At 40.5% G+C, this 13,058-nt stretch overlaps 1 protein-coding gene across 6 annotated transcripts in view; it reads left to right on the top strand.

The window, feature by feature from the left end:
- The first annotated feature begins 1,738 nt into the window (after positions 1-1,738).
- Positions 1,739-13,058, top strand: part of EPHA6 (EPH receptor A6) — a 520,880-nt gene continuing 509,560 nt past the window's right edge. For 2 of the 6 annotated variants that reach the window (XM_038183870.2, XM_072025089.1), the window contains exon 1: positions 1,741-2,825. In XM_038183870.2, the coding sequence (XP_038039798.1) occupies positions 2,723-2,825 (103 nt within the window). In that variant the 5' untranslated portion in view covers positions 1,741-2,722. Of the gene's footprint in view, positions 2,826-13,058 lie in introns of all 6 variants that reach the window. The other 4 variants (XM_072025075.1, XM_072025125.1, XM_072025112.1 and 1 more) reach the window with 3 other exon arrangements.

Consider the following 13,058-nt stretch of genomic DNA (forward strand, 5'->3'; position numbering starts at 1 on the left):
ACTAATTTGACTTCATTAATGGCGAGATGGCAAGTAAGAATAGATGTATAATGTGCCCCCATGATGTTTATGCAGATATATATGGTGATGCAAATACGTACTAATGGAGAGTGGAGTGCATATCGAGAGTGGAGATACACATACAAACATATATACACATGCGTTACGAGGGCTATCTGAGAAAAAACTATCATAAAAAGCCCCAACCTGTGTCATACGGTAACAGATGTGAGGAAAGGAATCTCAGTTTACTTTCTCTGTGTGAAGTGCACTTTTGCCTTAACACATGACAACTCTTTTTCAAAGGCTGGTGAAAAGCAGTTGTATTGATTATGCATGAGGACCAAATGACCCATTTGAATTTGGGAGACTTTATATGTGATGTCCTGCACAAATTTCTTCTGTCAGTCTGGTTGGAAAGCATCTTACTACTGAACTGAGAATTGGAGCAGATAAAGAATCTAAATTCTCACTCATTACCCAGAAGTACTATCTCTGTAATGTCACTCTTATGTGCCTTTTGACCCTGTTATTTCTAAAGTAGAACACTACCATGTGGCCTGTAAAGTCTCATAATGAAATTCAGATGAAATGCTAAAAACTGAACTTTCTCCTTTTACCTCCACCGTGAAACTAAGGAAAAATACTAATCAGTATTTGGCTATATATAAATATTTCCTTAAGCTTTTCCTGTTAAACTTTCTTTTTGAATAAAATTTCCTTATAGGAGGTTGTTCAGCTAAATGTCGGAAAGATTGCAATATTGTAGGCCAGCTGTAATCTGGAAAGATTCACTTCACAAAAATAAAAATATATATTTCTGTGTTGACTTTTTTTTTTTTATTGAGCAACACCTTTGAAAATAATTGATGTAAGAGCTGATCCTTGTTTTATTTATTTATTTATTTGTTTGTTTGTTGTTTTTTTTTTTTAAATAAATTCTTTATTCTTGCATTACAAAGCAATTGTTTCAATATATAACTTCTCTGAATGTCTCTTTAGGTACCTCAGCAGGAACTTTGATATCCTCTGGTGTAGTATATTGTAGCTGTGTTACCCGTTGACTTCAATGGGATTTATGGACACTCATAAGCCTTGGGAATCAGACAGCTTTTGCTCTCCTACATGTGGATTTAGACACCTGATTTTAGGAAGTTGTTTTCAGAGACGTGGATGTGATTACCTTCTTGTTGCTTTTTTTCTTTCTGTCTTTGTACAAACCCAGAAACCGAAATGCTGTATGGACTAAAGAAAACAACCAACCAAAAGAAAAGCAACTAGACCCGCAATGGCCTGGCCCCTGGGGTGTGCTGTACGTGCAGCACGTAGCGAACCCATCCCAAGTGTCCGTTCCCTGCTGCGGGTAGCAGCAGGCAGCTCTGCTCAGGGCAGACACTCACCTAAGTCACCTGGGCCTCCTGGCTGAGTCGGCGTCCCCAGCCCTATGATCTGAGTTAGGGGAAAGAAGAAGAGAGTTAATATTGGGGGTGCAGCTGGGGGTGCCACCACAGGGATGTGTGCTCCCTTGGGGCAGCTCCGAGAGGCAGCCTCCAGCCAGCCCGCGGCCGGGCGGTCCCCGCTGTCCCCTGTGCCCCCTGCACTCCGCAGCCCCCAGTACCCATTTGGGTACTTATTTTTTTTTTTTTTGCCTTGTCGACTAACCCCCTCTAGCGCCGAGCCGGCCGCATGCGACCCGCGGGCTGCCGGCAGCGGCGAGGCGAGGGGGCGCCTCCTCTCCTCCTCTCCCCTCGCACACACACACGCACAGGGCTCCCGCTCCCCTCAGGAGGGCGGCTGAGGAGGGGCCGCCGCCGCTCCCACGGCTCCCCCCGCGCCGTTTGGCTGCCGGGGGGCCGCGCTGGCCTCCCGGGGACCCGGCAGCCGCCGGGCCGGGCCGGGCCGGGCCGGGCTGGGCCGGGCTGGGCGCAGCGGGGCGGCCCCGCCATCGCTCGGCGGGCGGCGGGGGAGCAGCGGCGCCCCAAAAACCGCGGCGAGGCGCAGCGGGAGAGAGCGGCGGAGCCGCCCCGCGCTCTGATCGCCCCTCCGCCGAGGCAGCCGGAGACGGGGGGAGAGAGGCGCAGAGGGAGCCGGGGCACGGCGGCGGAGCGGCCGGGGATGCCGCCGCGCAACTTGCGCTGATGCCCCGGGGAGCGTGAGGAGCGGCCGGCCCCTCTGCTCTGCTCTGCTCTCCTCTTCTTCTCTCCTCTCCTCTCCTCTTCTCTCCCCTCCCCGCCCCCGGCGGCGGGGCAGGACCCTTCGCCATGGCAAACTGAAGCCCCTCGGCGCTGCCTCCGGCCGGGGATGCGGGGCCCCGCGCGGCGGGGACGGCGGAGGGGGCAGCCGAGGACGGAGCCGCTGAAGGAGCCGCCGAGGACGGAGCCGCCGAAGGAGCCTCTGCGGGGCTGAGGGCGCCGGGAGGAGCGGGGCGCGACCCCCGCCGCCGCCGCCTCGAAGTTGCCGGGGCTCGCTCGCTCCCTGCCGCCGGGGCTCTCCCGGTTGCCGGAGCTCTCCCGGCGCCGCCGCCCCCCTCGGAAGGGCGGCACGGGGGCTGCCGGCACCGCCGCCCGCCGCCGTGCCCCGGGACCCCGCCGGTGGATGCGCCGGAGCCCGGCGGGGCGGCGGGCGCTCGGGGGGCCCCCCCGGCGTCCCCCGCTGGCCTGAAGGAGGACGGGGAGGGCGCCTCGGCGGGCCGAGGACGAGGGGAGCCCGGCGGGGACCAGCCATGGGGTGTCGTGAGGCGAGGGGGCTGCTCTGGAGACTCGGCCTCTTCCTCCCCCTGCTGACTGCGCGCCCCGCCGACGGCGGCCACGGAGCCGCCAACCAAGGTGAGGGGCGCCGGGGGGCCCGCTGACAACTTCCCGAGGGGGGCTACGGGGACGGGGGGGGTCTTCCCGGAGGGAAGCGGGGGGCTCTGCCACTCCGGGGGGCTCCGCCGGACCCGCGGGGGGCTCCGGCCGAGCGGCTCTGCTTGCCCCGGCCGCGAAGTTTCCTCCCGCTGACAGGGAGCGGTAGCGTTTGTAGACGTGAAATGGTGTAATTTTTAGGGTCTGCGCGACTCCTGCCGGGAGCGAAGCGCCCTCCGAGCGGGTTTCGGGGAGCTTAACGCCCGTTAAAGGAGGTTGCGGCTCGTCCGCTGCTCAGGGATGCGTGGCTGCCCTCAGCACCTCAGCGCTGCGGGCTTTTGTCCCACGGCCCGAAAAAATCCCCTCTAAAGGCTTTGGCACAGGTGCATGCTCCTCAGGTCCTCCTGAAGACGGTAGTTTAATTGCCCAGGTTGTCACGTTGCTTGTGTTGAAGGAAAACGCCCGTGGCTTAAAAAATGAATCACCCTACTTAGAGAAGTAAGGATAAGGCTGCATCGCACATTCAGACGGTATCAAATTTTGTTAGATAGAACTGGGAAAAAAAAAACACACGGTAACTGATCATGAAACATCGTGTTATACGTTCTGAACATCTGGGTAGAGAGAGCAGAGCGTTTCCTTAACTGCTTATTTAATGCACATCTCTCTACTTAGTTGGGGAGAATGTAGGGTGCATCTCTTCCTAAAGTCAGTCTTTCCTTTTTTTATTTTTTATTTTTTTTATTTTTTATTTTTTTTTGTACAATTTAGCTTTCCTGATATAGGGTTTTAGTGTGATGTGAGTGAAAATACGGGAGCTGAAGGGCAGCTCCGAACGTCGCTTCTGGTAGAAATTATTGTACCTGTTACTGTTGAAAGGAGTGCTGAAAATGACTATTGTGGAAAGTAATGAGAAAACAAACTGGTTTTAGTTGTGGAGCACTACCAAATGTGTAGCTCATATATTTTCACACTTCTGTTTTACAGTCCATTTTCAGTGTTCATTGTACGTACATGGCTAACAGTAAAAAGAGAGCATAAAATATCAGGAAAGTAGGAAAATGTGATAGTTTGGCCACAAATGCCTTGAAGAATCAGAGTCAGGCGTGGTAGTGACATTCCAAGTGATATTATTCCTTTGCCTCTTCTGTACTGAATGTGATGTATAATTTCAGCTTGCAGTTGGATAACATATAGCCAGATCAGTGCTGTGTTACAGTTTGCCCTTACTCTTGTCTTAGAAGACATCAGATTTTCACAGCAGCACGACACGGTTTTCTTTTTATGTCCCATTCATTAGCGCATGCTAATGCCTTTATGTTACTGCAAGGCCTTACAAGACATAAATGCTGTCTAAAAAAACTTATTCACATGTGTGATAGAATAACCATGGCACATTCTATGCATCAAAGGTAAAGAATTTGTATTAAGTAATGCAAGTTAGATTAGGTCATTTTAAAGTAAGTTTCTGAACTAGTATTTGATATTCCTGGGATTAAATTAGTGATAGTTAAATAATGTTTCAAAAACTAGTTAAAAATGGGGAAAACTTACCAAAACAGCTTAGCCCAAAGAAAAGGCTTTCAAGGATGATGTGTTTTGTTTTTTTGATATTGACATAACTTTTCTCAACATGTTTGGGTAATGAGGTATTGGCTGCATATAATGCTGATGAATTTCTTAACTTCTGAGTTAACTTCTCTTTCTGCACTTCGATTCAAAACTTCTAATAAAAGGAGGAACTTCTAATATATTTGGTATTGCCAGTGTACCATGGAAATCAAATGATTAATCTAACTCATCCAAACACATGTGAAATTTAAATTTGCTGAATTAATACAGGTGATTCAGAACACCCACACCACCCGAATAATAAAATGTTAGCCAAAAAAGTCTACTTTTAATGATGATTTTCTCTAAAAACATGAATTGAATGAAAGAAAATGAGTACAATAAAGCAGTTGCATATTGTGTAAACACTTAAATGGATAAGTTTAAAGTACCAGTTACTTATGTTTGGTATCCCAGCTACAAAGATTTCTTTTTTTTTTTTTTTTTTGAATCTTGTGTAGTTAGCTGAGGAAAAAAAAATAAATCTTATATTTTCATAAGGTGATATTTCAGAGTATACGTCTTGGAAGCACCGTTGCAATACTTGTTGGTTTTTCATTAATTATCATCATAATTATAACTTAACTTTACTATCTAAAATATTTGGTCTTCTATTTTGTATTTACAAGCATATCAGCATTAATGCAAACTTCCAAAGGAATGTTTTCATTGGGTTGTCAGGTTGGGGAAAAATGTGGAAGGGGAATACATTTATTAATCCAACTTGGTAACCAGAGAGCCCTTCCTCTTCATCCTTAATGGTGAATTTTCTGTTATTAAAGAGGGATTTTCAGAGAATTAATATACTCCAGTCTTATAAATTACTGTTATTATGTTGGCATTTATCGTTTTGTTTGCTTTCCTCAAACAGAAGGATATTTTTATATAGTTCCAAGACTCTTAGGTTGTCTTTCTTTACCCCGTAAATCAATGCATGGTGCCTTACAGTATCTGTAGCAAGGCAGACAGAAACAATACTATTGACAGAGAAGTGAACTTACTCATTCATCTTAATGGAGTGGTAAGTTCGAAAACAAGTTATGACCGTGCCAAGAGCTAGATTTTACAGCTAAGAAAAACCCTGTAGGTAGGCAAGGCCATGGAGCTGTGTAGGACATGTATCGCTGCAGTCTGAAATTGAATTGCTTGAAATATAAGCCTCAGTTAACAGTGTAGGTTGAGTGCTTGCATGTTCATCTAAATTTTAGTTAGTTGACCATGACATCTAGTTACAAATAAGTTGCATTATTGTACAAGATTTCATCCTGTGTTATAGGCTTGTTTTCTGGTTGCCAGAACACATTGAATTGAGCAACTACTCTCAATCCTAAAGATAAAGATAAGAGCAACTAAACCATGAACATTGTATAAAACATGACTTTTTGAGATAGAAGTAGCATCAGTTTACAGATTAACAGTATCCAGCACTAAGTATGCACGTATGTTTCCACGTACACATAAACCAGAAAGGATTTTTATACACTGGCTTCTTGCAAACTGTACCTGCTGTTATCTGTCACCAGACCATCAATTTCTGAAGTAAACTGTAGGACTTGCAGAGTTCATCATGCTTCATGGCTATCAGTGAACTGTGAAAGGAAGTTGTGTGCTTTCTCAGTTACCAGATGTCACTATATCTTCCTAGGTTTATGTAAGTTTTGTTGTTGTTGTTGTTGTTTGTTTGTTTGTTTTATGCTTCCTTCTGAAAGGCATACATATTTATTTTCTTCATCCTACAAAAAAAATAAGGTATGAAATAATGTCAAGTGCCATTTTGAAAATTCATATAGCCTCTATTTTCACAATTATTATGCTTGATGAAATTGGGTATCTCAAAGTACGTAAATAAAACCTTTTGATTCTCATATTAAAATCTGAGGCAGATTACTAATGACCTTGAGTTCTTCATCAGTTCAAAGATGTTGCCTTATATTTGTTCAGATATTTATTTTTACAGAAGAGCAATCTGTCACGGATAAGTGGTCTTTCTTCATATAGCATTCCAAATTTTCCTGTCATAATAAGGAGACCAGGACTGAGTGTAGAGGCTGAACGTCCCTCTAAAGACACGGAATCATAGAATAGAATCATAAAATATTTTACTCGTAGGGGATCTCTCTTACATTGAGAAATGTAGGTACTAAGGAGGAGGCTGTGCTGATGCTTGTATTGTACTCACCCTGTTGGAGTCTGCTATTCAGTTGTCCAGCTGGTATTTGTGAACATCTATATCCTTAGATGAAAATGAGAAAATTAAATAAAACCATTGCAGTAAAAATGTTACTCTCTTTTACGTCTGTAGAGAAAGTGATGAGCAGAATCATATTTTTGCCTGAAGCTGTTAATAATTTAAATATTTCTACCCATTTATATAAAAAAATATTTCTACCCATTTATCTTAGAACCCTACAGACTTCAGTGGTAAGGATGACTTTGGAACCTCTGCAGATGTAGATATGCATGAAATGACTTTTTATCCAAGAGCCTAGATTTGAGGGCCATAAATATCAGAGATGAACTGATTTGACGTTGATGCTTAATGATATATTCCTGGTTCTGTATTTGGCAATGCTGAGTGCTGTTTGGATATTTTGTTAATTTGTTTTGGACAAACAACAATGATTGGTATGGAATTTTTTAAAAAACAAACAAAAAAAAAAACAAAAAACAACGTATAGCTTAACCATCTATAAGTTAAGACCTTATGTTCTTCTGTAGTTCTGTTCTTCTGTGGTTTTCATGTAATTTGGGGTGTGAAAACACCTCAGAGGAACTAAAGTATTTTTAGAAGTCCACAACTTCGCACTGTTGAGAAAGAAGGCAAGTCAAAAATAAGTGGTAGAGGAATTATGGAAGTATAAACTGAAGAGAACAGTTGACAGTGAGCAGTGTTTTCTCCATCTCTCATGATTTATTCAGAGAGATCAAGTTTTCAGTTTCACCTGGCGTCTTGCTTTTGTTGGGAAACAAGGCTGCACAGTTCCTAGAAATCAGCCGGATGCAAACACAGGACTGGTGACTGTCCCGTGTCTGTCTCCTGTTCTGGGTTTCTTTTCAAAGACTCTGCTGCTGGCTTTTCTCAAACTGGACTTCAGAATTGGATTAGATATATCTGGGGTTTGATCCGGAACAACCACTCTTATCCTCCTATGAATTAACAGTTAGCATTTCAACATAAACTATTTTTCTGACAAATCAAATAGTTAAATGAAAGGAGGAAGGAGTGTGCAAGAAATTCAGTTCTATGGAAACTATGGAAAGCTCCTCTGGGTTTCCAGATACATATTTTAGATCTAAATAATTAGATCTAACTCTGTCTGAGGGCCCATTTGGGTATCTGATATTAGACTTTTCAACTGTGAATTTTAGAGAAGTCAGTTCAGCAGATGGGTTGTCAGTAAGATGTACAGTAAGTAAATATTCAGTTTGTTAGCTAAACTTTGTAAAATTCAAGGCCTAACTTGATTAAAATCTTACACTAATCACCTACATTTAGAAACTGATACACATGTGCAATATGAGAAGCATTGCGTTGTTCTTGTATGCCAATCTGGCATTGCTATGTTAGGACATTTTCGTATTGCAGCTGGATGTGTAAAATGGAATGTCTCCATTGGGATCACTGGGTTACTCTACCTTGACATTGACATAAAGAAGAGGCCAGTCTTTTGTTTATCATGCCCGTTAACACGCTGAACTTTGGGACACAGAGGTAGAACAGTAAACAGTATGGAAGTAAAGGAGTAGGGAAGGAAATTGTTTATCCAAAATCCATCCTGACATCAGGAAACAATGCATCTCACAGAAGTTGTCAAAGAAAGATATCAGTTATGAACAATGCATCTTCCTTGAACTTTTGAACTTGTAAATGATACACCAATCTTTATGGTTGAGTGTTAGAACTAAGGATTTCTACTGAAAATAAATTTTCTCTTGCGAGATAAAAGCATGAAATTGTTTTCAGGATTTCTTTCTCAGTAGTGGTCTATATATATATTCACTTTTTCATGAAGTTAAATAAGTTATTTCTCAGACTTTTCTTGTAGATTGATTTTTAATTCTTGAATGCCACTTCCTTATAATTTTTGCGTTAGTGAACTTACATTGTGGCAACTTGTGTAAAATTTTGGATTTTTCTACTAATGTTTGTTTCTATTTTTGGAATAGATTTGTGTAAGCTTTTAATAACCTAAAGATCTATTTTATATTATTTATTTATTTTTACTATATTTGTAAATACTTCATTTCTATCCAAATCCTTCAGAATAATCATCAGTCCATCTTCTGTTGTGATGGTTCCAGAATATTTCTAGACCATACAAAAGCCTGTAACCTTTAACGCTGAAATTACCTTTAGCTTATTCATTTCTTTTCAAACCCCTCTAGTTAAAGTCTACCACTTTTTCTGCCAACCATTACACTGGTTTGAAGGATGCTTTTATCAGTTTATCAGTTTTGTAACACCTTTTTTTGTGAGTGCATGCATGTGTGCGTAGGTAAGCTATTGTACCTTCACGTGTCTTAGAATAAGTCAGTTTAAAAAGTAGGCATTAAAGAGAAGCCTCTTCAATTAATCCAGTGTCCATTTTTAATGCAAGTACTAATTTTAATGTGTTAGAGAACACAGCTTGAAGGCCCAATTGGCTTTAAATCAAGTGTGTATTTTACATGAATATCAGAAGCTTGCTCATCAGACATGTTAAAAAAATATATAATTAAAAAAACATTTTTCGTAGTCAATAGGAAAATTTTACTTAATTGTCTCACCCACAACATAACACATCTGCATTTCCAGCACTTACTGTCTGAGATCTCTGCATTTGGACTAAATTCTATCCTTCTGTAAGAAAATGTAGAAATACTGCACACCTTGATAATGGCTATGATTTACTCATTAGAGATTTATTATTTTTAATCCATGCAGGTGTTTTTATGATGTTTTAGATACTTACATAGATATTCAAAAAAGACCATCCAAGCAATGCATGGGTGTTTTTCCTCCCAGAGATACTGTACAAATAATTTCCTTCACTTTAAACAATTGTTCTACAGTATTTCATAGTATGTGTCTATGTTTAAGCTAGCGGATACCATAACTTTTTTTTAATGTGTATTTTAATCTCCTAAACATGTAAAGCCCTAATAAGTGTTATGGCATTTAAAGGAAGTATTTCATATATATTATCATCTTTAAAACCAGGCTAAATTAAAAAAAATAATAATGCTATATCTTGATGTTTCTTTTGGTAGTCTTTCAGGGTCAGTTCTGTAAAATATAAAAATATTTATGAGGAAATTTTATTTAGTTTAAAAATATTTTTTCCTTTCTATAGAATAGTCTTATTTTAAAAGTATTTTGTCTATAGATATAAAAAGGTGAAATTTTTAACAATTCTGAACAATTCTTTAACAGTTCTGAAGCCTTGATTCAAAATCATAGGAACATTCAATTTTTACAAAATGATATAACACAATGTAGACTACATTAAACATATACATTGTGCTTGAACATGAAACACAGGCTTGAAACACAGTGAATCAAAGCAAAGATGCTTTAGAGCTGAATGTTTTTCCTGTTCTCTTGAAATTCTCTTAAAATCTGTAAAGAATAGTATGCTACAAAATTTGTTTTTAAATGATCTCAAAGTTTTTCTCCCTAATTCCTGCTGTCTCTGCCACCCCCCTTCCATCCCCAACAAATACTTCCCTGCCAGACTGAAATGTTGAGGAAGAGTTAAATCCTGATGTTTCTTTGTAAGCGGCACCAGAGAAGGCTGTGCTTAATTCAGTTAGTCATCAGCTTAGTGACCCTTAACATTTCCTTAACTATGATGTAAAAGTTGACTCTCTCCTTCATGCTGCCATAGGAGATGTATGACCAGGGCTGGTCTCTGCCCATGTATTCCTTGTGCCATCTGGCCCAAAGCAGTCCCAAGATCAGAAACACAGAAAAGGTCGTTCTTCACTCCTTTCTCCCTGTTTCATCACTCCTTTTTCACTGTTTCATCAGCCTCTCCCACGTGTTCCTTGTCGTACATGTGCACACAGTTACCCTGACTTCTAAACTGGATCTGGATCTGCGCGTGCAGTTTCCATGATGAAACTGAAGCGTGCCTTCACCAGGCGTCACAAGTGGACTGTAGTGGGCTCACTAACTGCAGTAGTCAAACAACATGCATTAAGGTTTCTCACTAGAAATTTTATCAAATTTATTCTGATTGTATTTACCAAATTCCTTAATTCCATAATTCATTTGGTAACAGCAAAATATTCAATATCTGAACAAATTTCAGTTCAGTTGGTTACTTTAATATCTCCGATTATAAGCAGATGCTTTGTGAACAACAGATATTTGGCCAAGTTCAATAGTCGTTTTATATTTGTACATTTGAAAGTTCAGTATTAAAGTAATATCTATCTGTCTTCCTTTTCTCATATTTCCTTGCTCCTTCCGCTTCATGGATGTACTCAATTAAGAAAAGTAATAAATTAATTAAGAAAGGAAAAAGAACATTAGTTTCTAGCAGATGTTTCTGCTTTTCTTTCAGTCAGAAAACCAGCCTCTACAGTGGTCTGGGAAGGATTCTGCTTAAAGTCAATAAAGAATAAGTATTTAAACATGTAATACTCTTTATTTGAATAACAATTCTTGGTCTGTGTTAAGGTACATTTATTAGAGGCTGATAGCATTTTTTTCCCCTTCAGAGAAGTGATTTTATTAATTCTGAGTTGACTGAATTCCAGACAGACTTTGAAGGTGTCTACTGTTTGCTGACAGGTTCTCCAAGAAGAGTAATACCAGATTAATGATGCACAGCTGCTCCTCATAGGTCAGTGCAGCTCTCTGTTGGATAGCACAGGTAAAGCTTATGTTAAAAGCACTAACATAAGCAAAGCGATCCAGGGTGAACTTTTTAATATAGAGTTGCATTAGCTGCATTTGTGATGCAGCATTCCCTCATTCCAGCAGGTTTTTGCAATTATAGAAGTTTTAGCCTGGCCTAAAATCAGTGCTGTGTCACTTCGGTAAGAAAGATGGGCAGCAGGCACCATCTGTAACAAACTACTGTGAAGGTACATACAGAGAATGAGGACATAGTTAAAGGTGTATTTACTGGGAGTTCTACTGTCTCAATCCACTTAATGGCTTCTGCACCTAGGACAAAAGGGGAAAAGTCACATATAGCAAACAGTATCATTGATGCATGTAATGAGTGATTTGTCTTGGCTGGGGACCCTTGGTTAGAGTGCACTTGCTGCTGCAATTTGTATTCTCTGGCTGCTGGTAGCTTTTCAGTTTAAAATAAAGGAATAAAAGAGCAAATTACAAAGCATTCTGTAAAATAGTGCACAAGCATTTTAATCGTGGTGGAAGAGACTTATCTTTGAAATTTCACAGACCAGTTTTCCCAGTTCTGGTTTACAATCAAATTTTGTAGAAAAGTTTCTGCTGAAATTTCAAGTTTTATCATCCAAATATGTTTTACATATATTAGAGAGGGAGAAAAAAAAAAAAAAAAAAAGGAGATCTAGACTTGCCTTAGTCATGTTTTTTAGGCATTGTTTGTATAGTGTTTTCATTCTCTGTGGCTAGAAATTGATAGCATGGAGAATTTGTATTTCAGAACATAGTTTGAATTCATCAGCAGTATCTGCTAAACAAAGTGGGACCTTAAAAAATTGTATAGTTCTGTCTGACTAGTGAAGATCCTTGAAGGGGAAAGTAAGGGAAACTTAAAACCTTTGTCTCTGTTAGATTGATTTTGTTTGCATTACTGAAGTTGTTAAGTGCTTACATGATAGAATGATACAGTAGGAACAATCGCTCGGAGGATTGTTAGATTTAATCATTGAGTTTAGTGGACTTTATTTCTTGGAAGAACATTTAATTTCAGTAAATGTGAATACTGTTAATATTTTAAAATGAAGAAACATGATGCAGTGTATGACACACATGGCTTCTCAACCAAACTTGCACTCAGACTGTTGTCAGATGTGATAGAAACCTACACCCTGTTGCTTCTGAGACAACAGTAAGAATGTTTCCTCTGATTTGGGTATATGATAAAGGCATCATTAAATTGCTGGAAAATATTTATTTCCAGACTAACAATTATAGAAAATAAGTAGCTTTATTCCTTAATTCAAGAAATATACAGAAAAATCTCATGCTAGGTATAAGGATTTGCCTTTATAAAATAGTATATATTGGAAGTGGTTATGTTCAAAGGAAGAAGAGTGATTGTATATACTGAACAAAGAAGAAAGAGAGAGGTATTGTATAAAAACTGCTTCTGAAGAAATCTAGGATTGCGAAATCAAGGAAGTGAGATGGTATTCCATGCTGTGTTAATGGTTTCTCTTGCCGAAGCTGAGTATAATGATGTTATCATATACTTCATTTTCTTATAGACTATCTAAAGCTAAAGGGTATTTTGTTTAGTGTAGAAAAATGGCTGGAAGGAGCCAACATTTCTTGCTGCTGTTGTTTAATGTGTAGCTCTGTGCAAACATTATACTGGATGCAGAGTTCTTTTTCCAGTATTGAATCTCTTTAAAGCTTGTGTGTGTGTGTCCCATATTCCTTTCAGTCACTGAACTAAG

Source organism: Anas platyrhynchos, chromosome 1 (assembly GCF_047663525.1).
Source record: "Anas platyrhynchos isolate ZD024472 breed Pekin duck chromosome 1, IASCAAS_PekinDuck_T2T, whole genome shotgun sequence".
Classification (NCBI taxonomy): Eukaryota; Metazoa; Chordata; class Aves; order Anseriformes; family Anatidae; genus Anas; species Anas platyrhynchos.